Source organism: Carassius gibelio, chromosome B4 (assembly GCF_023724105.1).
Source record: "Carassius gibelio isolate Cgi1373 ecotype wild population from Czech Republic chromosome B4, carGib1.2-hapl.c, whole genome shotgun sequence".
NCBI classification, from domain to species: Eukaryota; Metazoa; Chordata; class Actinopteri; order Cypriniformes; family Cyprinidae; genus Carassius; species Carassius gibelio.
Genome location: NC_068399.1, coordinates 17467026 through 17493295, shown reverse-complemented (window position 1 = coordinate 17493295; position 26270 = coordinate 17467026). Strand labels below are relative to the sequence as shown.

At 42.7% G+C, this 26270-nt stretch overlaps 1 protein-coding gene and 1 long non-coding RNA gene across 9 annotated transcripts in view; one reads left to right on the top strand and one right to left on the bottom strand.

Moving 5' to 3' along the window:
* The window catches only part of LOC127956774 (transcription factor SOX-5), a 194907-nt gene that overhangs the window by 4287 nt on the left and 164350 nt on the right, over window positions 1-26270 (bottom strand). For 4 of the 7 annotated variants that reach the window (XM_052554966.1, XM_052554967.1, XM_052554965.1 and 1 more), the window contains 8 exons: window positions 20895-21021; window positions 18602-18687; window positions 11689-11838; window positions 8334-8505; window positions 5972-6144; window positions 2393-2495; window positions 1692-1865; window positions 256-472 (listed from right to left, as the gene is read on the bottom strand). In XM_052554966.1, the coding sequence (XP_052410926.1) occupies window positions 256-472; window positions 1692-1865; window positions 2393-2495; window positions 5972-6144; window positions 8334-8505; window positions 11689-11838; window positions 18602-18687; window positions 20895-21021 (1202 nt within the window). The remainder of the gene's footprint in view (window positions 1-255; window positions 473-1691; window positions 1866-2392; window positions 2496-5971; window positions 6145-8333; window positions 8506-11688; window positions 11839-18601; window positions 18688-20894; window positions 21022-26270) is intronic. The other 3 variants (XM_052554970.1, XM_052554968.1, XM_052554964.1) reach the window with 3 other exon arrangements.
* LOC127956777 (uncharacterized) overlaps window positions 1-26270 on the top strand; it is a 40452-nt gene that overhangs the window by 11197 nt on the left and 2985 nt on the right. The gene's annotated exons all lie outside the window — the stretch shown is intronic.

The following is a 26270-nucleotide window of genomic DNA, read 5'->3' as shown; positions in this document are numbered from 1 at the left end:
GGGTGAAAACACTCATCAGATTGTTGTTTCCTAAAAGTTTACACTTTACAAACAGGCAACATGGGATGCTAGTCAAATGATTGGTACTATACATGTTAAAAGTCAACCAGAAATGGCATACATAACCCATTTCACTTAAAAAACTGAGTGAAACTGTATATTTAAGAAAAAATGTGGGGTGGGTTCTTGATTGTCTACAAGATGTAGATTTTAAAATGAATACATTACTGGAAGGTGTAATGTAATGAAACGTACCCTACGGTGAAGTACTGGCGCATTTCCTGTCTGCGGTTGCGCATGATGGCCTTATATTCTCCAATGCGCAATTTCTTTCCGTCCACTAGGCAGGTGCGTTTGGGCCGTGGTTTGTATTTGTAGTCTGGGTATTTCTCTAGGTGCTGCTTACTAAGACGGGCCTGTTCTTCATAATATGGCTGCTTTTCCAGGTTGGTCATGGATTTCCAACGAGAACCTGCAAGAACAACAAGGTGTTAGAGAGAACAAACACACTTGCGATTCAGACGGATAACGGATGGCCGTTACAGCCATAAACATTTAGGAAAAAAATAGGGCAGATCAGGCTCAGATGAACTCAAACCCTGACTAATACACTGCTTCTTTAAGACAGATTAGACGACTAAATCATTCAGGCAATTCGATTTTTAAAATATGCAATTTTGCACACTCTCAATGCTCAGTACAGCTTTTAACTGCCTATCGTTAGCTTCAGAACTGGCAATTTGCACTAAGAGAGGGTTTTTGTTTGGTCTAATGAGTACCTTTGAGTGGAGCTGATGTCAAACAGAGAAGAATAGAGTGTGCTCTCTGCCCTCCAAAACACACACTGGTGACGTGCGTCATTATTCCAGGTGACAGCGGGTTAAGTGGGCCACTAACACACTCCATCTAATTATCAGAGCTCAACAGGTGTACCTGTGGCCGGTGTCTCTTATTTCTCATTAACAGAGAAGTGTGAACACATACACAACAGTGTACACATGCCACAGTCCCAGGAACTCCAGCAAACGTGTGTTCAGGGTGTTACGTGTGTGTATATGTGAGTCTGTGTTGAATTTACACAGTCCTACTGTATGTTTAATGGGAAAAAGCTGTCACCACTGGCCCTGACATGCACCCAGCACTGGAAAGGGGAAACTCCTTCTGTTAACAATTGAGAGAGCGGGGCCTTATTAAAACCAGATTTTCCAGCGTTATAAAACGCTTAGGAGCTCTTTAAAATGTCAAACACAATCCCAGAGGTCTGGAGAAAATGTCAGACAGACTGGAGAGCTGGTTTAATGCATAATGAATTATATCATCATTGTTGGAGTCGGCCCTCTAGAGCGATTCATTAGGCTGTGGTTACACAATGCAGTGCGGGAAAGGGATGTGTGTGTGTGTGTGTGTTGGGGAGAAGGAACAGAGGGAATTCTCTGTGGCTGGCTGCATAGTTCTTCCCGAAGGAGCCAGCCTTTAAGCCCCACCCATATTTAATGTACCCACAAATCTCAGCCAATTAGGGGATACAGTATGTGGTGAATCAAAGCCGGATGGAATATAAATCGATCAAAAGCCTTGAGTCAAAAACTGCACAGCTGGAAACAAGAGAGGACGCTAGTAAACCTGAAGTGGCTAGATAAGTGGTTGGAGAGATTTACTAGTGCTGTCTCTGGCTATTCTCTCTCTCTCACCGAGGATCTTGCTGATGTTTGAGTTATGCATGTCAGGGAACGCCTGAAGGATCTTCCTCCTCTCGTCTTTAGCCCAGACCATAAAGGCGTTCATGGGCCGCTTGATGTGCGGTTCGCTGCTGCCACGTCCTCGAGCCTCCCTGAAGATCCGTGAGTCTGACACACTCGGGCTTCCTGGAGAAGGAAAACAGGGAGTCACTGTTAGTGTGGGGATACACATACTCACAAGTACAGTACACATCAATTGAGACAGAAATGTAGGGTTGGATGTAATTTTATCCACTGAGAACCATGAAGAATGGAATGGATAAAGATTAAAAGCGAGTTGGCAGTCAAAAAGTAAATAGGGTCCATGGTTATTGCACATTAACCTTAATGTATCTTTGAAGTTTTTAAAATGTTATGAGACACATCTGAGAAAAACAGATTATCAAAGGAAAAAAAATAGCAGAACTAAAAAATAAAAAATGTAGGATTGGGTCCTGGTTTCATCCACTGGTTATGCAAGTGACTGTAAGAAGGTGAAATTATTGGAGAAGTATTTTTAAGTTAAAAGTAATAAGATCAAAACAAATGTATGATTTAATATGGATGGATGAGTTGTTCACAATAAAATGAAAATATATATGTATTTTTTATTTTATTTCTTTTATGACACAATAAAATCAATAGAGAGATTCATTTAAAAAAGAGCATCTTACCATCTGAATCGCCACTGATGCCGAAGTCCATCATTGCATGAGTGAACTTGCTCTCTTCAGAATGTTTTAACTGTTGGCTCAGGCTTTCAAGAGCGGCTTTATCCTGTACACACATAACATACAGCCAATCCAGTTAGATTTATATTCAACAAATCAACAGATTCATTAGCATAAGCACCGATGAACTGACAATTCAAGTGCATACAAAAAGACTCAGAAGAAAACGAAAATGAATGAAAATGTGAGTTAATGTTTATCCATCAAAAACGAGTAGCCTGGTTGCCACCTGCAATCTATTTACATTTATTCTTTCCCTCTCTTACTCACTCGATCTCTGTCTCTCTCGCTTAGCCCTAAGGTCAATGCATTAGAGAGCGCAAGTGCTCCAGAGATGAGAGTGGGGCTGGACCGCACAGCCTCCTGGGTATTTATTACACCCAATAAAAAGAGATTTACTATGCATTTACATGGCTAATGTAGCTGGGCCACATATTTCAACACAACACCCTCTGCTCTCTCTAAACATGCACACCCCCCATCACCCCCCCGAAGCTGCATCTGGGGCTTAATTAGTCAATTAGACTCCATCCTGAATCCACGCTACGTTTAAAACACACTCACAGACAAAGTCCTCACCATTAGAGAGTGACCCGGGCCTTCTGCGACTCTGTAATGAAATGCATTACACCATTTCGCAGCCATCGAGATTTAATTGTTCAGACTGAGTAAGTGAGTGGGGTTTAAATGAATGTGTAATGGAGAGAGAATCTCTCCCCGGAGAGACAAAGAGAAAGAGAGAGACAAATGGAGAGATGATCAGGTTTGATAATGTGACAACATGAAAACTTAGGCTTTATACAGTAGAAGGTCTTTATTATCTGGCGAAAGCTATTCGTTAATACTCCTGTTCATCTCAACTACAAGTGTATTTACTACTTTTAAGAGCCCTCATGAAAGATTTCCACAACATTTACTTGCAAAATATCAGCTAATTTTGAAAGAAAGTCGGTTTTAAGCTGGTGTAGTTACAACATGTACCAGCAGAGGCTAACCGGGCCATGCTAACCAGCTAAACCTTGTTTGGATTGACACTAAAACTTCATCACATAGACAATTGGCCTTGTTCATCTTCCACAATCCATTTAGCTTAGTGTGACACAAAAGGGTTTAGGAACAAGGCTTGATTTGCCCGCACAATGTGTTCCTGGAGAACAAGTTAAAAGCACGCAGCACACTCTCACTCAGAGAGTTGAGGCTAAAATGGAGAGGGACAGTAATTGTCTAAAATCAGGAGATAATGGACTGAAGAGGAAAAACAAACATTAGATGGGCTGGCAGATGTGGACCTCAGTCACGTAGGAGGTAAAGTCAAGTAACAATATGAAAGTACAAATATGAATGGGGAAAGAATAGTGAAAGAACAACTTTGTCATGTGGCATTTCAGCACAAATCACTGCAATCCAGACTGGATTTTAGTCTATGTCTATTAACTTTGAAATCATCTATATGCTACAGTACTCCTAAAAGTTGGGAAAAAAAGTCATTTTAAATAGAAATGCACATTTAAAAATTAGCCTTCTCTAAGAAAATGGACAAAACTACACGACTCATCCTGTACTACAGATTTTTGTCCAGTCAGATGCTCTCTAGAGTTATTTTGTATCACCCCAACCCCCCTTGCTAAGACTACTAAGTAGCAAAACATGGGTCATAGCTGATATGTAACAAAAGGCTAAAGTCTTTTTATTTTTATTTTATTAAAACTTAATGCTTCAATCTGAAATATGGCAAATACAGGAAAATAATCGTTAGGGATGTGACGGTTCGTATATAACCGTGAGACCGGCGGTTATAGTTGAACACCGTCATTAGAACTCTATAACCGCCAAAACCGTGTCATTAAAATATTTTTTACAAACATTTTTTAGATAGGATCATAAGATGCGCAATATATCGGGAGACATGGTTTTTACCACTTAATGAAGTTTTGTAAATCGTCAGACATGATATTTACCACTTCATAAAATTTTGCTTTGTAGAAAACCTTTCTTAAAAACGAATTTCGTTTTGTACAAATTTTGTCTTAATTTTAATAAATGTTTCATCAACCAATTGCATGTATTTTAATAAATAAAAAGCAAATATAGCAGACAATGATAACCGACATGGAAGCACCAGCGCGCCGCGTTCACTTTCACTGCACTGTGAACTAGAGAGCATCTCATCGTAAATGAAACTCAGCGTAGGCCTATGCCTCATACATTAGCATTAAATATCTTTGCTGCATCCTTTCTAGAACAGACAATGGCATTTTTTTGCGGCTCGCACCAGCAAAGCATTGCATGGCCATAGACCGCAAAACAATCAGCGGATGACGGTTCATAACATAACCCCCCCGACGGTTATGTTATGAACCGTCACATTTGACTCACGTCATAACCGTCATAACCAATTCTGAAACCGGCACACCCCTAATAATCGTAAATAAATAATAATTCATCCACATACTGTAAAACAGAGTAATTGAAAACTCTCTTCAGGTGTTTGTTGCCTATGTACTGCAGCTAATCTGCCCTTTTTTCAGCATTCGGATGTGTGGCCTTAATCAAAAATAACCCCTCTGTACTCTAAACGTGCAAAAGTGCAGCAGGGAGGGCGGTGTGTGTAAGGGCATAAAGCTGTGGTCAGGGTAAAGTGCAGCTGATCTGTTGTAAATCATAATAAGGATAGAGTGCTTGGGAGATGTGGATTATTCCTAATGCACCTTCATTAACCTAGTAGCAATCAGCACAGCCACTAAGCCTGGCCGAGAGAAGAAAAACCCTACCAACGTGTGCGTGTGTTAAACTGAAGCGGAGATCAGCACACCCATAAACATGCTTTTGTTAAGCATTTACCTACTGTGTATTTGCAGATGTTGATATGAGTTTACACATAAAGGTTTATGAAATAAACCAAATCTCTGTGTGGCAGAGAAGATCAGGAAGCAAGGACACCTGTGTATACACAAGCGCCTTCCTCTGCCGATGTGCACAATCACGCCATTAGAGATGGATGAGGCAAAATTGTCCATAATTTAATGCTTGTTTACTGACGCACTCTGCTTTTTAAAGCATTTTTATGCAAATTCCTCAGAAAAGCGAGTGTGTTTTATTATCTGTGGTCAAAGGCGTTTCCTGTCCTGTGGCTCGTGGACCAGTTGACTCCAGTGTGTTTAGCAAACAAGCCCAATTTAGCCGCACAGCCAAGGAGTCACCCCAGTCACTTCACATTAGCATCAGCTACGCCATTAAAATTAGCATCCTGTTCACTGCGCCCTGCTTGCCCTCAGCCTGCCTCCCAGACATCGCCATTGTGCACAACAAAAGAGCTTTCAGATCTTATTCACCTCCACTGCTCCTCTTCACAAGAACAGCTTTGGGAAATCGTTTTGTTCAGAGATAAACACGTTCTGTTCTAATTAACGCTTCTGTTTGTGTTGTTTTGGCTGTTTTAATTCTCACTTCATTGGTGATGAATCCCTTCACAAATTGAAAGAATGAGCAAGTCTGTAAATGCAAGACCGGAGTTAATCGAACCTTCTCTGAGCGACCATTGTTGAGGCTCAGGCTGTTGACTGCCGCTACTTTGGCGTCGAGAACCTGCTGTTCTCTCTTTAGCTGCTCCTTCATCTGTCGGGCCTCCTGGAAAGCTTTGGTCACTGCCTCATGGTCGTTCAGGTAGCCGCCGGAGGTGATGGATGACAGCAGGTCTGAAAACGTGAAAGGTATGAGTGAGAAAGAGCACAAGCATAAAACAAGAGACTGTAAGACAGCAGACGGGTAAAGCATATAAATGTGTCTTTTTGTAAAGCAGTCATTTTCAAATGGTTCCTGCATTTTCCAAATCGCCAACTTCCATTCCCTGTTAGCAATTTTGCATGTTGTTGCAATGCATTTTGCAATTTATTGCACTTGTCGCAATGCATTCTGTGATTGCCTTCTCAGTGAAGGAGGCTGTATAACTATATATTCCTACCTTTTGGGATAGCTTTTGCCTTAAAATGTTGCCTCTGTAGGCAGCTCACTAGGTTTTGGAATGGAGCATTACTTTCACACACAAACGATAAGAGATCCAGTTAAAAACAGATGCTGACGCCTGAAGAAAATCTCCCAAATCTGCATTTTTTACATTGAGAGATTTGCTAAAATGTGCAATTTGTCTTATATCCCACATATATAAAAGCAGTCTCTCTCTCTCTTTCTCTCTGTCTGCCATTCTGAAAGCTTTTATTCAGACCAAAGCTCAGGGAAATCTTTAAAGAAAAAAAAAAAAGAGAGGAGATTACTGATATTAAAGCCATAAGCGGCCTAATTTGGCCCATTCTGCAACATCTGCCTCCGAGCATATCAAAGATGTTTCCAACCATCTTTTCATGGCTATTATTTGTATTATTCTCAGCAGCTTAACCGCCCAAGCCGTTAGCCGCATCTGTTAGCTAGTGTATGTGTGGTGGAGCATTATCTTGCCAGGATAGATCTAACAAAGACCTATGCTAGATTATGAGTCTTTATCTTCCCTAATCCGGTCGCTAATGCTGGATATGATGGATTAAATGCTTTCATTTGAAATGACAGAGTAGGGAACTCTTTTAAAAGTCATATCTGCTGAAGTGGCCACAGGTCACAGGGTGTGAGAGCCAGCACACTTCCTGACAGTTGATTTAATAGAGGGTACAAAAAAAAATGTCTGGAGTGTTAATTGAGAGCAATGACCCCACTAAAGAGAGATTGTTGTTCTTACATTTAGAATGACTTGTTTAAAGAAGAGATGACTATCAGACTAATAACGCAAAATATAAACAGCATTACACTTTTAACATTACAGTGACCCGAAGAGTGAAACTTTCTTTTTGGCTTCTGAGGAAAGGCAAGGAAGAGTGATGGCCTTAGAGGACACAGTCCTTGACAGCCCATGTTGTGTTTCTGTGGTGACAGTGACACAAAAAGTAAGGGATGCATGGGGTCGGGCATGCTGGAAAGTCTAAGGACAGATGTCACTTAGCAAGGTCAAACAGATAAGAGAGGTGGAGAACAAGGATGGAAAGATGAAGAAATTGCACAAAAAGGGCATTCAAAGGCATCTGTCGAGTTGAAATATAAATATGCATCCAGATAAACACATACACCCACAAACAACATTTTATGTGGGGTTCTGAATACGTCTTTGATATCACAATACTTCCTGACCCCTTAACGATGTGCTCCAGATGGAGTAATCATGGGACATACGGCACTTTCAAATTTAATGATCTAAAAGAACCGCTCGTCGCGTCATGTTCTAAAGGATTCCAGTGAAAACTTTACTTTCTAATCCATTTTTTCAGAACAAAAAACATCTGGGCGCCAAATCCACTAATCTGCCATTAAATCCCAGGATTTGTAGAAAAACACTGCGATTACAGGGAAGAAGTCTGAAATGGCTAACTGTTGTGAGGAGGGGAGAATATTGCTTTATTGTGCTATTAATGTATGTTGTTTGTGCTGTGGGTGGTAACAGAGTTGTATAAGAGGCTTGTCTAATCTCAGCGCCTGTCAGGAAGGCTTGTGTTGCTCTATTCAGCACCTCTAAACAACAGAAATAAACGCCGTTAAACCTTCCCATCCGCTGTCTCGCTCTCTTTCGCTTCCAAACACAGCTGCTTAACAAGCTCTCCCCCACCATTTAGACTAATAAATGTTTGACAATGTGCCCTTCAGGCAAAATTAAATTCTACAAACCTAAAAATGTAACATCAATTACCGTCTCATACAAGAGTGTGTGCCAGCAGAAAAACATATCCAGGGAGTAGGAAATGCTCTTGAGAGATACATCCAGGGCAATATTTAATAACATTAAGCAGGTTATGCTGCGATTTGTGTGTGTTTACTGAATTGCAATGAACTGTGGAGGTGTGGGTACCTATGGAGCTGAGTCTGGACGGTGGTCCTCCGATGCTGGAGGGGGCGCTGTGCTTCAGGGACCCGGGGCCCAGCTTCAGGGCAGGGACCTGTGGGGAAGCGGGGGAGTTGGGTGACTTGCTCTCGGATGCCTTAGGCTTGGACGACAGATTCAAGGGCTGAGCGCCCTCGTCCTGCAAAACAGCAACACGTTTGGCCTGGTGTGATTTTTCTCCTCAGAGACTTGGGACCCAATCAAATCTCCCAGCAGGGGTCAAATCAGCTGACCGCACGCCGAAATGTAGGTTTTCAGCAGATGCGGCCAGAACACAAGGAAATGTAAGATTAATTGCGGTTGCGCAGGCCAGTTGATAAACTTGCCAATGTTGGATTGACTTTGTGCAATGCCATGGCGCAATAGACATGCAGCACACCCATGCTCAATCAAACAATAGAACAAATGGGACAAAGCGAGCATACCATGTAAAGAAACATGCTTAAATGAGAAGATTCACACACATTTACCAAACATGTTGCGCATTGAGAAGAAAAAACACAAGCATAGACACAAACACAGAATAACCAAGTATTCCATAAATATAAGTGCAAATGATTATTTGATGCACACATTCCAGTTTCAGATGTGCGCAGATATCAATTGGACTAAATTACATAATAAACAAACAACACCGCCTCCAGGTTACCAGTGGTGGACTCTATCCATACATGCAAATGACTAGTACCCGGATATCAACCCTGCTGACATTGTAATCACATCAGAGAAGGCACCATAGAGCCAATTAGGTCTCAGAATGGCAGATACTGCCCTGTGCACATCATTAGAACATTGCAGTGAAGGCCTAAACCTGTCTTAATTGCCATTAAGAGCTTTCTGTCATTACTATTGTTCTCAACAGCTTTACAGTTCCATATCAAAACCACAACAGACCTCAGACCTCTAGGGTCTAAAGACCTCACAAGCCCTCGTTCAAGCCACAGATGTCAATCATTTTTGCCTGGCCGAGTGAGTCTCAGGTCACTAGCATGCTCCCACTGCGGTGGGATCTTATATGTGCTTATATGGGGAGCGCAGCATCTGTACCGACACCTGTTTCTTGAGCTTTTCTCTGTATCATTAATGGCCAGAAACACAAAGGCATTTGCAGCAGCCATAGAGGACAACCACATCTCACAGAATTACAGTGTCTCTCTTCGTCTTGCATCTGCAGTAGAAGGAGCAGACATTTGCTCTCTTTTAGAGGCTGTAGGCAGCAAGGCGGCATGCTAGGTTTTTGGAACTGAGCTTCTAAGGTCTGGAGAGCTTGATTAAGACCTTTCCCTCACTGCTTGTGCTGTGATGGGCCGTAACAGGATTGTCCTCATTAGTGCTGCTCAATGGAAAGAGAACCAGTGGGATGTGGACTCCATCATAAGGGAGACACACAAAAGACCCTGCTCAATGAGAACACTAAGACGCGATTGAGGAGAATACTGTATCATGACCCATATTGTGTCGGGTGTGTAGTGAGGCTGCATTGAAGAGGAAAACTGAATATTTATGACAGATAATGCCTGCCTCCCGCCCCAATGGTGGATTGTTCTTCGAGAAGCAAATCCTTGGGTGGGATGTTAGCCAAAGAGAATGTAGCGGGTGAGAGGAGAACTAATGAAGACTGGCAAAGCCATGTGAGAGGAGGAAGGCTAGCTTTAAGATCCGTCATACATTTTACAGGAGGAGACAACTCAAATAGAAAATGAATAAGCTTAAATCTCATATAAAATTAGATATAAGTCATGTAGAAATCCAAAACCTAAAAAAAACCTTAGAAATTAACAGTAACCTGTCGGTGCCGATAGCTTTATGGTTAGTGCATCAACACACAGCGCAACTCCACATAAAAGTATAAAAAGCCCAAAGAAGTAACTTTAAAAAATAAGTTAACAATAACATTGTGTCAATACTGGAAGCGATTAGTGTGTCGCGACTGCTTGAGGTTGTTTACACTGGAAGCATCAAAGTTGCTGACCAACCATACAATCTAGTTGTAAGTGTAAATATAGCAATTTTAAGAAAGATTCTAGAACCAACTGTGGCAGCACTGGGCCTAGGTGAAGGAATGTGGGTGTGAGGGTCTGCATGTGTGAATCTGAGTAGGTCACATAGTGAAAACCGTGATATAGTGACTCTGTGATGCACCTGAGTTCTGAGGCTTCCCCCGGGGTAATGCACTTAAGCTTTGTACGCCTCAGTCCAACCAGCTGTCTGACACATGGCGCACGTCTTAAAATGAGAGAGTGGCAACTACCCCAGGGCAGCAACCTTGAAATATACATGCCTGCCCCTTCATGATGGCAAAAGCTTGCAGACACAGATAGAACAAACAAGAGGGTCCTGATTGAGGAAAAATCTGGAGAGGGAAACCGAAGGTTTGAGATACCAAGTATCCACTTTGAAATACTTGACAGGTTATATGAGAGAGACAGAAAAATATATTTAAGGAAAAGGTCATTTTCTCATGGCTCAGTAGCTGCGGAGGCCTAGCAGGTGCAGACGGCACTGCCAATTATCTGTATTATCCCTTTCCCTCTTTTTTCTCTCCATTTATTTGGGCATGTGACAAAGGACCAAATGTTTGAGGAAACCAGTCTTCATTAGCCTTTGACACATCGAGCTGCATGGGGCCAGGCCCAAACGATGGGGACCGCCAAAGCTTTGCACTGAGATTGACAGACGGAAACATACTGAACTCTTCCTCTATGCAACAGGCATGTGGTTGAGCTCCAGGTCTGTTCTCTTCCCTGTCCAAACAAGCATCAGGCTTAGCTGTGGCTCAAGGCCGGAGAGAGAGCAGGCAACAGGCCTTCACACATGTTTATCCAGTCCTGGCCGCCCCACGGTCCAGCTATTGTACTGCTGAGCGGAACAGAATGGGCTTGCAGGGGTGTCCGGGCGTCTAGAATGACCAGCCCAGCAGGAGGGAAGAGAGGCCAGACAGGCTGCTTTTATTTCTGCCCTGCCTGATATTCATGGAGCTTTATTCCGCTCAGATAGCTCTGGCCTCCTGCTGCCATGATGGCCAAAGGGAAAGATACCTGCTCAGAGCCTTATACACTATCGGAAAAAGCACAACACAGTGGTGGTAGCTAGACTTCGGGTTTGAGGACCAAGGACCTTCAGAAGCTTCCATAACCAAGCACTTGAAATGGAACAATGCAATGAGGCATGGAGAATTGAGGGCATAGTGCCAGCTTGCGCGAGTTATGGGTAATCAACCAAAGAAAAAAAAACATCAAAACCAGTACATACAAAGACTATTAGCTCTGGATGGTAAATTAACGCAGTTTTTCCAGCCTAATACACATCCACAAATGCATACCTTGGGCTTTGGTGGTGGGGTGCTTCTGTTTTTCTCGCTCTGGCCGCTGGTGGGCGAGTGTGTTCCGGTTGCCAGGTTGGCCTGAGGCACTGTGCTGTGTTTGGCCCCCGGAGACACCTGCATGGCAGCTAGCTGAGCTGCATAAAACTGCTGCTCAGAGACAGAGAGAGACAGAAAAAGAAAGAGAGGACAGACAGAGGCAGAAGGTACAGAAGAGTGGATGAAGAAGAGAGAAAGGTCCATGAATAAATGAATACACAGAACACATAAACAAACAAAAAGAAAAAAAAGAAAACAAGCTAAAAAGCTGGTTTGGCCATTAGTGGAGAAGGCTGATGGTTGTTTATGTGTGAAGGGACAGAGCTGTCACTTTATGTTCCACCATCCGGCCTCAAGGGGTTACGCTAACAGCTAGCAGACGCCTGAGTGAGACATGTCCCAGCCAAGGTGCATCCTGGGAAAAAACACTCACCATAAGGGTCATATTCACTAAGGAAAGACTGAAAAAAAAATGCCTCTCAAGGCGAAAAAACTGGTGAATGTGTTTATGTAAAGGGAGAAGTTGTGAATCTCTTTGCCACTGGGAGAGGAAACAAACACCCCATCCCCGTTGATTCTTTTAAGAACGCACACCAGGACAGGAGGACCCATGAAACATTTAGCTTGTTTCTTTCTCTGTTGTTTAAAATGTTTTCATTAATGGCCAATATACTGGATAATCTTAAAAATTACAAAATTAGAATTTTGACAAAATGTATTTATACGTATATATCAATATTCTATTTAGGTCTTTAAATATAGATATCTGCATTACCCGTCAAATAAGTATGTGTCAATCTCAAACGAAAACATATTCCAACTGTTAAATGCAGAGCTTGTTGATGTGCTCCTCAACAATGTGTTTATGGACCACAGCACATGTTTCTACGGTAACAAGCAGACAGTACAGCGGCTGGACATCAAATAAAACATATTCCCGAAGCTGTTTGTACAATTCCTGCAATAAGTGTGTTTGTGAGGTTTTCATGTGCAATTTTGTGGTCTTTGAGGAAAGCTAAGAATGAAGAGAGAGAGAGAGGGGGGGCTTTTATTGTATTTGTGGGAAAAGATGAGGAACAAAATCTGTGTTTACAGTAGCAGGAGAGACGGGCTGTTTTTTAAATTGTATTTTTCTCTTTAAGGTTTGGAAGCAAGTGGCTGTTTGTGAGTAAAACTTCCGTCCTTCTGTTCGTCTCTGGCTGCCAGCCACCAGCAGGAAACAAAGACTGGTTTATGCAAATGTCCATGGCAGTTCTTTCTCTCTCTCAACCTCAACAGCACATTCTCCACAATCTTCTGTCGGCTGTATCTGCTAGAATTAAATATTTCTATCAGATGAGAACACACAGAGATTAACACACCATCATGCTGGGAGACATATCTCCACACGGAACATCTCTATCCACTCACACTGGCTTTTATCTGCCTAAATTTGCACCTCAGAGAGCTAATAAAGTTAATAAGTACTGATTTTTCCTTCAATTACAGGACACTGCTATATTAACCCTATGCCTAAAAGAAGAGGTACATCAATATATATGTATGTATATATATGTATAATTATATTTATGTACTATACGATGGACAATATTAATTAACACTGTTTCGCCTTTAGTTTTTTAATGTCTACAGTAAGTAAAATTAGACATTTTAGAGACCTTGTGTAGAAACAGTATGCTGTTTGAATGGAATTTTTAAACTGCTGAAATATTAGAATTATTCCAACACTAAACAGTACAGTATAGGTGACTTTTGCCCTACAAAATTTATTTCATTTATCTCTTGTTTAACATCACAAAATAATCTCAGCTCAAAGCTATACATCTTTATGTAAAGTAATGAGCGTGCCATTGTACAGTCAGTCAGTCATTATCTTTAAAATAAACCTTCTAAGCATTTCTTCTATTTGTATTCCTCATTCTGGTTGTGCACAGTCAAACACTACCTCAACACACACACACACACACACACATTTTTCTGGGCTTTCTGATCAGGAGGTGACCTCAGTTGTGAGCTGTAGTCTGTGCAGGGGAGCAGGACATGAAATAAAGCTCTTGTTGGTCATTTCTGTTCAATTACTCCCACCATGGCCCCTGGTTGTGTGTGTGCCTGAGCGTGACATACGGTTCCTGTCGGTGCATGCCCTGCCTGTGTGTGTGCGTGAGGGCGAGATGCTCCGTGTCTGGTCCACTGCATCAGACTGCTTTATTTGCTTTCTGAATTGAGTTCTATTACAGGGCCAGCTCTCGTCAGTCACAACCGCTAGACCGACACACACATACACTGCACTTTCAACAGGGGCTGCCACTGAACACCCTCAAAGCACTGCCACCCCGTCGTCAGCATGAGCAAACAGGAAGTGACAGCACAGTGCCCCTCGAGTGCCCATGGGCTCACGTATGCACACGCAGCGAGAATGGGGGATGAATGGGTGGCTGATCTCAAAAGTGGGGATGTAACAGAGGAATTTAAATGTCAGCCTTACGCAAAAACACACACACAGAGGTGCTGGATGGGGGAGGGTGTATCTGTGAAGGATTTGATAGGACTCTTGTCTCCTTCAGTCAAGCTCCGTCCTTTTGAACTCTTAAAGCTTCTCCCCTTGCTTCTCTCACTCTCTCTCTTTGCTAATCCCCACAGAGGAGTCTTAGGCCAGCTCTAATTCTCTAACTAGAACTCTGTGTGTGTTTTTAAAGGCGACAAAGGTAAGAAAACACACCATCTACACAGAGGAAGGAAGGAAAAGAAAGATCCCAATGGCAATGCCAGTCTGTGATGCTGCACCTGATTTCAGGCCTGTCCGATCTAGCAGGTCAGATGTGACTGCATTAAGTAGTGTGTGTGTGTTTGTGCGTGTGTATATGCAGGGTGACGGGAGGAGATAGATTGGCATTTGCGCTTTAACTCATAAGGCCGATTGGAGAGTATTAGTGTTGGTGACACATGTTTTAACAAAGCCTCCCCCCCATCCTCGCTAAGTCCCCATCCCCTCTCTGAGCGCAGGAAGACGGGCTGCTGTCACCGCTATCCGTCGGAGTGGATCTGCGTGTCTTTATGTGGCTGAGCAGACATCTCTCGCTCTCCAGTAATCCCCTGCTTTACTCAGATTATGAGCTTCTTTTCCCATCTTGCTTTGTTGTCAAAATGGAAGCAGTTTGGAGTGATCCTCTACGCTATTGTCGTTTTGGTCACCGCTGGCAATTGTGCGCCTCATGCTTTTTTTCTTTGTCATCGTCAATTAGTCCTATTCTTATTGTATTTTATTTTTATTTTTTTTGCTAAACTAAACACTGGCTGTTGAGTTCTGTCCCGTTTTGATTAGTGTGCCAGGCGGGATGAACTTCGACATGAGTTGCGTCTGACTGAAGCCACTGCCAAGAAATCTCCCTCCCTAAGTGTCAATTAGCACTAAAGCTTGTGCTTACAAAAATACAAAAGCCAAATTAAAATCTATTGTGAGGTAGGATAATTTTTTCTCTTTTCTGCTTAATTATTATTTCAGATTGTCAGGGAAGAGACTCCGTTTTGGGTCTGCCTGTTGGGAAGCTTCAAAATAACATTCCCATTGTGTGATACACTGGGAACGTTATGTAAGCTTATTATGTTGTGGTGCAGACAGGGCAAGCTGGACAGGATCAATCCAGCCATGCTATCTATTAACAGTGTCACTGACCTCATCGAGCTCGGACAATGCCACCAGATCGCTATCTGAAAGGAATTCATGGTGCTTATCATTGTGAGCACACAAATGCCTGTCAAAAAAATTAATCGCTGATGGTTTGAACTACAAATAAAAATACATGTACTGTTTCTTACAGCTGATAAAAGGCATTTAATACAGTCTCCCTCTCGCTTTCTCTGCTTATTCTGCTGTGTGCTGCAGTAATCCAGTGCAATATGGTCCAACATCTGCCTCTACATACGATGGCTGACCTCCTCCATTGACCCACTTTATACCTCTTCAGTACTGCTGCTCACAGCTCATACCTTTCTACTCCTCCTTTTCTCATCTGTCCCTCTTTCTTTATTCCCACATTGTTAACACAGTCATAGTCACTGTCCCTGCTTTTCAAGACAATCCCTCAGTGTATTTGTGTGTGGTTTGGTGGGTTACACAGGTTAATTTAGCTGGTTATAGAATATTAGGCCAATGTGAACTGTGGCCGCAGTTGTGAAAAGTGGTTTTGTGGCCAGGTTTAAAGACCTCTGCAGTGAATAATGGCAAACACCTTGAAGATGGTGACCCCGGTGCAATGACTCCCTCTCACTCGGACACACATACACACTTAAAGGTCTTGTTTAATGACCATTTGTAGGTGAGCAATCTCACAAAGATGTGACTTTGTTCATCTGGCGATTGCAGGTGTCTTTAAACATATAACCTAATATATATAATATTAGGACTGGGCAAGTTGGCATGTTATAATTGCATAACTGCATTAATTGATTAATGCCAACAATTATTTTATGGCCCATTAATGCAGTTTTTTTATTATTATGAAAGTCCGTTGTTCACTGGCTTTGAATACACATACAGACAAACCATGGATCACAGGAGGGGTGGGATGTTGATCAGTACTGGCTTGGGATGGGTGTCATCACACATCTCAACCAATGAGAACATTTTGGGTGGGCCTAGACTGCAGCAGCACTCACATGAAGCACTCTAAATAATAAAATTATTTAGGCTAAGCAGACATTCACAAACCACTGTTTAGTGTTATTTTTAACAGAAAAGAATGCAACATGCTCATAAATCATGACTTCATAAGTGGGGAACAGGAAGTTTCCGAAATGCACGTGAAGACAGCAGAGAAGCGCTCCCGCTCAACACAGTAAAGTGCATTGTTTTGTTAACTTTGTGTTTTATTATTTTGAGCCTGTGCATTTGAGTCTGATGTGTTAACACACAACCCTCTCTCACAATAAATTGCTATAAAGATCTATCGCTTTGCCGCTCACAAATGTACACGCAATCATGCTGGATGTATCGTAAGTTCTGGCGTGGTTAGCACTCACACTCACTGATCTAGGCCTGAACCATACTCTAACCCACCTCTTCCAACCGTGCCAGGGATGGCGAAACGCACAGAGTGATCAAACTAGTCAATGGAACCGGGCTTTAAGGGTCAAACAGTGGTTAAATTTTGTTATCTCATAATTAGATTCTGTGACTTTAGCCTGTATTTCACAAAGAGGGTCACATATATATTTAAGCATTCCCCTAGCTATGATGTATGAGTATGATGCTAGAAAGGCTTTGGGTTTGATTCTTAGGAAATGCAAACTGATAGAATCTTAAACGCAATGACTGTCAAATACATAAAAGCAAATGTAAATAGTATTGTTGTAATTCTGGTCTTGCAAGCCAGATTCATATGCACATTGAAAATGTAAGTTCATTGGGTTGAGTGTGTGAACCACTGAACAACAGCTTGTGGAGTGACCAAAGCAAATATTTTGGGCCTCTCCTGTGTTGGGGGGTCTAAAGATAAGATGCACAGACGTGCTGATTGTCCCTGAGGAAATCCAACGTGCTTCTGTCTGAGACATCTGTATTTAGCTTAGCTTTAGTAAATCATTTTCTTTGTGACAAAGCCGTAATCTCTCTCTCTGTAAGTGTGTGTGTGTATTGCAAGGGAGATTTAAGGCTGGAATGAGAGAACAGTGGCATTGGATGTTGTTGTTTCTTTTTTTCCCAGTTGTTTTTCTGATGAAATCCAATTGTGCCTGACAAAGCTGTTCAATCTGGGATTTTTTGAATCTTAACACAAAGGAACATATGGAGACAAGCTCTGAAGCAGATAAAATCAGACGGGACAAGATTCTCGCAATAAGCCAGTCATACGGAGCACAGCGGGGTGAGTGCACAGACAGCAAGGGTTTAAAAAAAAATACCCGAAAGAATATCCTGTTTTATTACTTGTTATCCAGAGGGCACCTGGGAAATACCACCTGTTTCGATGCGAGCACGTATGTGTGAGAGCCATTTATACCTCTTACATATGCTTTATCTGTGATTCAGATATGCAGGTGTGTATATATCTTTGCATGTGCAAAGCCCTAATAAAATTCACTCTTATGTTCATCTATTTTTGCTAACAGTGAATTTGGCTTCTTAGTCAGACTCTTTAATGCCTGAGGGAGGTAACAGAGAGGAAGGGCCGGTCACGGACCCTGTGGAGCCCCAGGTTAATGCATCTCAAATAGCCAGGCTCTTGGTGACAAGGGGTTCAATGCAGCCCATCCATACTGGGCTAGAGTGAGTCGGAATACAATATTCTTACACAAACACAGTGATGTAGCAGATGTGCACCTCTATTCCCCCTCATCTGTGTGATTTATTCTCTTCACCCCTCTCTTCTCCTCCTGCCAGAGAGCAAACTAGGGAGGAAGACGAAAAAGGACAGACGTGGAGATGCATGTTTACTGCGTTTTCCATTTGAGAGCAGCACAGTGAGGCTGCATTAGGGTTTGACTCTATTCAGACAACCCATAATATCTTTTTGTGTTTGCTCTCTGTTCAGTGTCCCTCTGTGCTCTGTCCCCCTTAAAAACAGTTTCTATGGTACCCTTCGCTCCACAGTGAACAATATCAGCACCCCAGAGCCAGCAGTGCGGCATTCTCTCTCTGGGCTCCGGCCCCTCACAAAGGCCCATTTCTATGGCAACTTGCAGTTGGCATGAGGAAAAGAGTTGAGGAGAACAGTGGGCATTGTTGTTCTCTATCGGGATCACAAAACAAAAAAGGGGGAAAAAAACGAGGGGAGTAAAAGAGATTTTGTTTGGAAGGTTGGGAAAAATTCTGAGAAAAGGATGGACACACACATACAGGAACACACAGAGACAAATAAAACCACAAGATGGACGTTACCTGCAGTTGAAGAGGGCCGAGGCCAGGCGTCGCCGCAGCAGCTGCTGCCATAGTTGTAGGTATTAACTGTAAAGGGTAAGGGTCACCTGAGGAAGAGAGCATTACAGGCATGTCAGAATCTCCCTTTCATCTCCCCACACTTCTGCCCAGGCTCTGGGCCCCATCCCCCTCTGCTCTCCTTCGATGGAGCGACAGATTCACTGCTTTCTCTTCTGTCAGTAAAGACCTCCATTGTGAAGTCCCCCCCCCTCCATTCTAATGAAAGGCTGATTGTGTAGCTGCAGCTTTAATACCCCGAGCACAATAGCAGTTGAAGGCTAAGGCATGATAAGGAGAGGACGGTAATTAACGAGCTAACGTCAGTGCCCCGTCTCCTCAGGCCCTGCACAAGAGTCTCTGCGTTGAAGAGATGAATCAGAACTTGAGGAGTGAATAGCGAGAGTTATTAGCGTCCACCTGCAGATATGGGCTTTATAATTATACGACCGAGAGGTAAAGGTCAGTCCAGTTCGCATAGAGGAAGTGGGGGTGGGGGGGGAGTGGTTATCAGGATCACGCTGAAAATGCCGCTGTGGCATGAGAAACCACGAGTGTGCCCTAAATCTGTTCTGCAGATTTTTGAGTTCAAAGTGTGATGAACAATGGAATGATGCTGGGAGGAGAGGTTGGAAGAGGCGCTCTGAGAAAAAGGGTCAGAAGATGCATCTGCTCAATATCCAGATAGATGGTCTTTAAATATATCAGATAAGTGAGAGCATAATACTGTTATTCTTGAAGTATCAATGATTTTTGATGTGTGTGTTTTGAAGCCAGCATTGACGTGCCCTTCATCTATGATATCCCACCATTCTGTGCATGCCGTTTTTAAATTGGTGGAAAGAATTAAAATAGAATCTGATGAAAGTAAATTAATTAATACATTTAATTACTCAATTTCTGATTTATTCCAATTGAAATGTAACTTTTACAGTGCAGTTACATGCACTTGTTGATTGGGCATCAAGGCAGAAGACTTCACTTTTGGATGCTCCAGAGTATCTGTACAAGGGGGTTTGTAGAGGAAGTCAGAGCTTGTCTCAGTAAGCAATAAACCAGACGCTCTATCAGTGGGTCCAAAACTTTTTTCCCATACACTCCTTCCCTCCCACCAAAATACTTATCCGCTAGGTTAGAGATTGCCCTGGACCCGGTTCAAGGATGTATTCTGGTTAGATGTGTGTGTTTTGTCTTTTTTTCTTGTCTTTCTCTCAGTCCCTAAACAAACACAAATATTCCAGCTATTTTATGTCTCTCCCGGGTACAGCTGTAACAAAAGAGCAAAACTAAGGAAAGTAAACATGTTGCTGTTGGCGAGGAGGCAGTATCTTCAGACTGACTGGAAGAGCTCCGTGGCCTGGCTCTGGGGAGCAATGGGTGGGAACCAGCATCCCCTTAGTCCGGACCCTGCGACCAGAGGGATTTCATCCCCCTTTTTCCGCTCTGGTTTTAAGGGGTTCAAACAACGGCTTCTTCCCTTGTGAGTGGGCACTGTAATGGTAACTAAATGACATGCGTAATTGAAATTTTGGGCAGGGTTTGATGGTGCTGCTGGCTGTAATTGAAATAGAGGCTGTATGGTTGGGATAGAGGGGGCCTTCGGGAAGAGGAAGAGGGAGGGGGGACTTGTTTGGGAAACTGTGAAGCACAGTGGGCGGAGCTGGAGATGCGGACCGGTCCTTCTCACAAGGGAGATGTACATTCATGAGTGTGTATGAGTGTGCAATGAATGCGATGTGTGTGTGCACGCGTACAGTTGGAGAGGAGTCGGAGGCGTGTGCGAGGCGTATTGGACGCGTGTTCTGGCGGCCGCCCGTGTTAATATGAAGAAACCTGGGGCAGGTCACTCTACCCCCCCGTGAGAGCGCGAGCGTTCTGCTGCTGCGCTGCTGGCACTTGCCGCCTCGTTTCTCGCGGTAAACAACACATTGCTTCACAGTTGGACTGCTACGGCCAAAAACACAAACCCCAGAGGAAGTTTTCTTTTTTTCCTGTTCCTACTTTTGAACAAGAAATACAGAGACACAAAAGCAAGTGAGTTTGTCTAGTCTGAGAGTCTGTCATGTGCGGGAGATGACGGGCATCAGTGGTGTTGGCTGATCTTAATAACACACCAGACAGGAGGGAGATGCTGCCCAACATTGGGTTGAAGACTTCGCTTTCAGCAATCTGGTTTGAAATCTCTAGTGTGAACAATAAACTGGACTGACGTTTTTCATTTTACAACCCATCACTGAAATGCTACTTTAATACTCACTGCAGCCTGGTTTGTAATTGAACCCTGGAGGAAGTAGAAATCCTTGTTGTGCTGCAGCGGCCGCTAGAGTTCTCTGATCTGGAGGGAACACGGGAATCATCAGTGGAGGCAACTGACCCTGGACCTGCTGAAGAGATAGAATGAAAACAATTAAGATGTTGGTCACAAACAAAGAGTTTAGCAAAAACATGTCAACTACGAAGAAAATCCTTCAGACCACCCGCAGTTTGATCACTGACCGACTAATGCTAAATTGGACATGAATTGGCATTATCTGTTTCATATTTTCTTGCAGAATGACTTGTAGTTGGCTGATTTACATGTCAGTTAGACTTCATACGTAATGGATGTTTTTTGGCTAGAATAATTAGCAAGGGGACTTTACTTCTAGAAACAGTTTAAACACTGTGCTTGTCCAGCAACTGTCACCTGAGGACAAGTGAGGTGTGGACGAGTGGCTCTTGGGATAGTTGTTCCCCTTGATTATTGTCATGTGAAGGAGCTTCTTCACGCTCTGGCAACAGCTGGACTCAATTTCTGCAGAGAACCATGCTCGGCAACTCGCCACACCACTTCACAAGGTTTCCAGGATTAAAAAAGGAGGAAGAAGAAAAAAACACAAGCCAGAAACTTTGGCAAAGGGAGAGTCTTGAGACACACAAGCCCAAAGAAGAAGAGGACAGATGGTTCTACTGAGGAGAAAAGCACAAAAGCTCCAAAAGTGACAATACTTTGTATATATGAAAGTGACATGCTCCGAGAGCAGAGGAGGCGCTTTATCACAGCAGTCGTGTGCTAAGATGAACAGAGGCTGGTGGTTTTTAAATTCCTACCACAGAGCAATCATCCCTCCATTTTGGTTAACCACAAACGGCAGGCCTCCTGTTCCCAGATCAGGAGGCAGTGGCTTTTATTGTTGCATTTTGATAGGACCCCCTACGGGCTGGTGCGGCTCTAACTTCCAGTCCTAATTGGACATATGCTCCTCTGGTTCTGCCTGTGTCTCCTCACCGCGAGCTACAGCTCTGTGGCCACAGTAGTGTTTGCTAGCCAATGCGCACGTGTGTGTTGTGTTCTCCGGTGGTTTTAAGCAAGGAGTGTTTTGTGGCAAATTACAAGCACACGCTCTTCTCTTAAATGCACAGACATGTAAGCAAGTGTGTGTGGGTGCATATGGAATTAGAGGCTCGTGGATCTCCTCAAAGCATTCGAACACACCGTCATGCTGTTCTCTATTCAATCAATGTAGCAAATAGCATTACCCACGCAGAGTAGGTGAGGCTGATATTGACATTTTCAGGCCAGTTAATGCAGTTTAATGCATCCAGTTGACATGCATCAGGAATTAGAGAACAACAGGACTAAACTTTATAGTTGCTACCAAAGGAGATTTAAATTGAAGGACTTGAATGGTTAACATCACCTGTAAAGCATTTCTCACTTTGACTGGGACCAGAAACACATGAAGTAGAGGGCCGAAACAAAGAAGCCTTAAGAAGAATAATCTTAGACTGGAACAAAGTAACTCAACTGTAGGGATTGGCAGATGAGTTGCCGTTAAACTAGTAATGGTTTAGAGAAACACTCAGTTGCACAGGAGGAGAAGGAATCCCTTCTTGTCTAATGTACATGACAACTGTGGAATATTCCAGAAAGCTCCAGCTGCAAGCTCTGTAAAGCTCTTTTAATCAGCCAACAGCTGGCTGTGGAATTCCATACTGGCTCCTTGAACTCTGGTCGGAAGAATTGCTTACTTGAAAAGCAGAGGAATCTGTCCTGTTAATTGGGTCTGAACAGGTTTCACCAATAAATATCAAATGAGAAAAAAATGCTGTCTGTAGACTGGTCCAATAGACTAACTCCATGATAGAAAATAAAAATAAAAAAAACATACATAACTATTTATACAAAAAGTACAACTAGAACCTTAAAAAACCTGCCTAAACAGCCTTGAGAAAAATTTATCGCAAAAGAGAAAAAGGGAAAAAACCTGTCAAGGATAAGAAGAGAGTGGCTAACTTTCCAACTTTCACGGTTTATATGAAAAGATAGAGAGTGAAGGAGAGCAAGAAAGAAAAAAAAATGCTGAAAGTAACAAACAGAAAGGGAAAAAGTGGAAAGTTGGCACCAAACTGAGTCAGAGCCTCTCGCCAGGCGGCACAGCTTGAACCTAAAGCTTTTTGAACATAATGAAGATGTGCAGATAATTAACATATGCAGTGTGAACAGGTTTGCTGGCACAGAGGAGAGAAAAACTCTAAGGTAGAGCTATTATTAGGGAGTAATTTGCTCTAAGAAGTAAATGAGTGAAACAATAGCTGCCAGCATTGACAATATGGCTCACATCTGAGAATGCGCGAAAAAACGGTGGTTAAGAACGAGTCACACCGCTAAAATCTGTTTCCAGCCATATGCTCCGGCAATTAAAGGCGGGCCTCAGTGACCTCGCGCTGAAGAGGGGACACATAGCCATATAACTAATAATTAATTTGCGCCTGGATAGCAGCGTTAGAACACACGCACTGTACTTGCAGACTGGCACTTAATATTAGCCCTGTGGACGTGGGCATAGGCCATTAACTTTTACAGAGAGCTTGCGATGATTGCCAGTCTGGTGCAGGCATCAGTACGAAAGGACTGTCCCTGGTGAGTACAATCGAAATTGCGCACACGCTCAAACAAACACGTGCAGACAATCTGCTTTTGCATACATGGATCTCCTTCCTGAGTCTCTTTATTAAGTTTCTCGGCTTATTATATACCTGGTTAAACATTAAAAGCTGAAAAAGGAAGCTGTCAATGTCCTCATGTTCATGAGAGTTTTACTTCATGACAACTGTGGGATGTCATTTTAGGGTAAGTTATCATGGCCCTAATAGAGCACAACAGGTACTGTCGCCAATTCTTTCAGCAGCTTTGGGTCTGTACGTATTTTTACATGTCCTCCAGTGGGATTTCAACCAAAATATAAAAGTATTACAATTATTTAAAAACTATAATCATTACTTTGTGTTAAAATGACTGATTGTATGTAGAAAGTATTTTTTGCAGTAAAGTTACCTGAGCATTTAGGAATATTTACTTGTCTACATCAGAAAGCTTTACAGAAGTTTGCTGCCAAATAGTTTGGTCCCACTTTATATTAGGTGCCCTTAAGTGAAGTGACATTCAGCCAAGTATGGTGACCCATACTCAGAATTTGTGCTCTGCATTTAACCCATCCGAAATGCACACACACAGAGCAGTGAGCACACACACACACAGAGCAGTGAGCACACACACACACACACACTGTGAGCACACACCCGGAGCAGTGGGCAGCCATTTATGCTGCGGCGCCCGGGGAGCAGTTGGGGGTTCGATGCCTTGCTCAAGGGCACCTAAGTCGTGGTATTGAAGGTGGAGAGAGAACTGTACATGCACTCCCCCCACCCACAATTCCGTCCGGCCCGAGACTAGAACCCACAACCCTTCGATTGGGAGTCCAACCCTCTAACCATTAGGCCACAACTTCCCCTTAAACTATGTACTTACATCAAAAATAAGAACAATGTACTTGTGTTCATATTGTATTTCAAAACACTTTTGCTGCTATTGAGGTGGACTCACGGGTAAGGGTATTTTTAAACATAAGTACAGTGTAAAAACGTATGTATGCAATAAATGCACTGTATTAAATTATTAATTTAAATGTAAGTTCATAGTAGTTAAGACCACCTAATATAAAGTGGGACCAATTCTTTTCACAGTTCTCCACAGTAAAAACTATTCATCTTAATGTTGGATTCAAGGCAGAAGTTACTTAGCTCACTCAGGATTATGTGTACTGTAGTTTTAAACCAAAATTTTTCTCAGCTCTTTTCTCAGTTTGTTTTTATATATAACCTTTAAAAGTCAGATATTCTATGGAGAAAAAAACACAGTTGGAACCTGATCAAAGTCTAGACCATTAAAGAGTTGCATTGAGGTCACATGACTGATGCTTGATCTCCCTTTTCCATGCCTGATCGCGGCTTCCAGACAAATGTGGCATTTTCGAACCCCACCAAAACAACCACCCTGCTCTTTCCAATTGCAAACGCATGTCCATTTTCTCACTCATGCCATTCTTTCTTTTTTTCCAAGTATGCCTCTCATTTTTTTCCCAGCAAACGGTCCTTTTCCGTGAGCCAAGGGCACCTTTGGCTGATTAGCGGCTAATGAAATTGAGTGGCGAGCCTGTGTCTGCACAGCCAGCCTTTTATTAGGCCCCCATTAGGTGTGAGTGCAGGAGGTGCGTCAGCCGCCCGCTGTAGGTGGGCATAACGCAGCGCCCATCTGGTCCTCTGCCTGTGTGTCCTTCCTCAAATAGCTCCCATTAACTGCCAACCACCGGGCTGAGAGAAGCCTTCCCCACACACTCAAACACACCAAGACATGCATACACGGGCACACACCAGGCTGTTATATGCTGCTCAGGGCCAGTCGCTTAGGTAACACACAGTTGTTCTGCACTTAGAGAGGAAGTAGAGGTGGACATGGACACACACAACACTTTGTATCTGCTAATTTCCCTCCTCTTCGGCTTCCTTGTTGAACATATAGCACTCTGGAGAATTTTTTGTGCATCTTTCTTTTAAGATTGAATTTCCCTCATCATTCTCTCTCTCACTCAATGTCTTGTTGATCCTGTGGTCCGAATCTTTACTTACAAATATGAGTTGAATGAGTATGTTAGACATGTCTGTCTAGCACACTCTCCACCTTGCTGTTTTCTTTCCACGGAAACTGAACATACCCACAGTCAGAACATGCACAAAGACACACAAATATTCCTTATTTTCTGTCCAAAAGTCAATCTTTTAAGGTCAACTTAGAGACACCACAAAGAAATAGGTTGAACATGCAATTTTGTTATTTAAATATGCTGATAAGTTGTTTATCCTGAAAATTGTACATAATAAGGTAATAAAATGTTCATAATAAATAACTGATAATGCTAATAGTGCAGAAATTACATACTTCATCTTTAGAAACTCTTAAATGCAGCCTGAAATATTCTTAATAATATTAAGTGAGTGCTCATATAAATTGGGATCATGTAATGAGAGACTCCTCCAGCGTCATATCCGCAGTGCTGCACAAAGCCCAGCTCACACAACCAGTGCGGCCACTTCATGCAGGAAAAACACCAATTACATTCATTTAGGTGTAATGAGACAAATTAAACAATTACACAGCCAATTGGGTTAGCCGCTCCTGTGCACAGGACCTGGTCTAACTCTGATGCGCTAACACTCCTGTTGTCTTTTTTTCTCTTCAACCTTCTTTTTTAACTCTCATTCCGTGGGAAAATGGATTTACAATCTCAAGGAGGCACTGACGCTCAGCAAATGA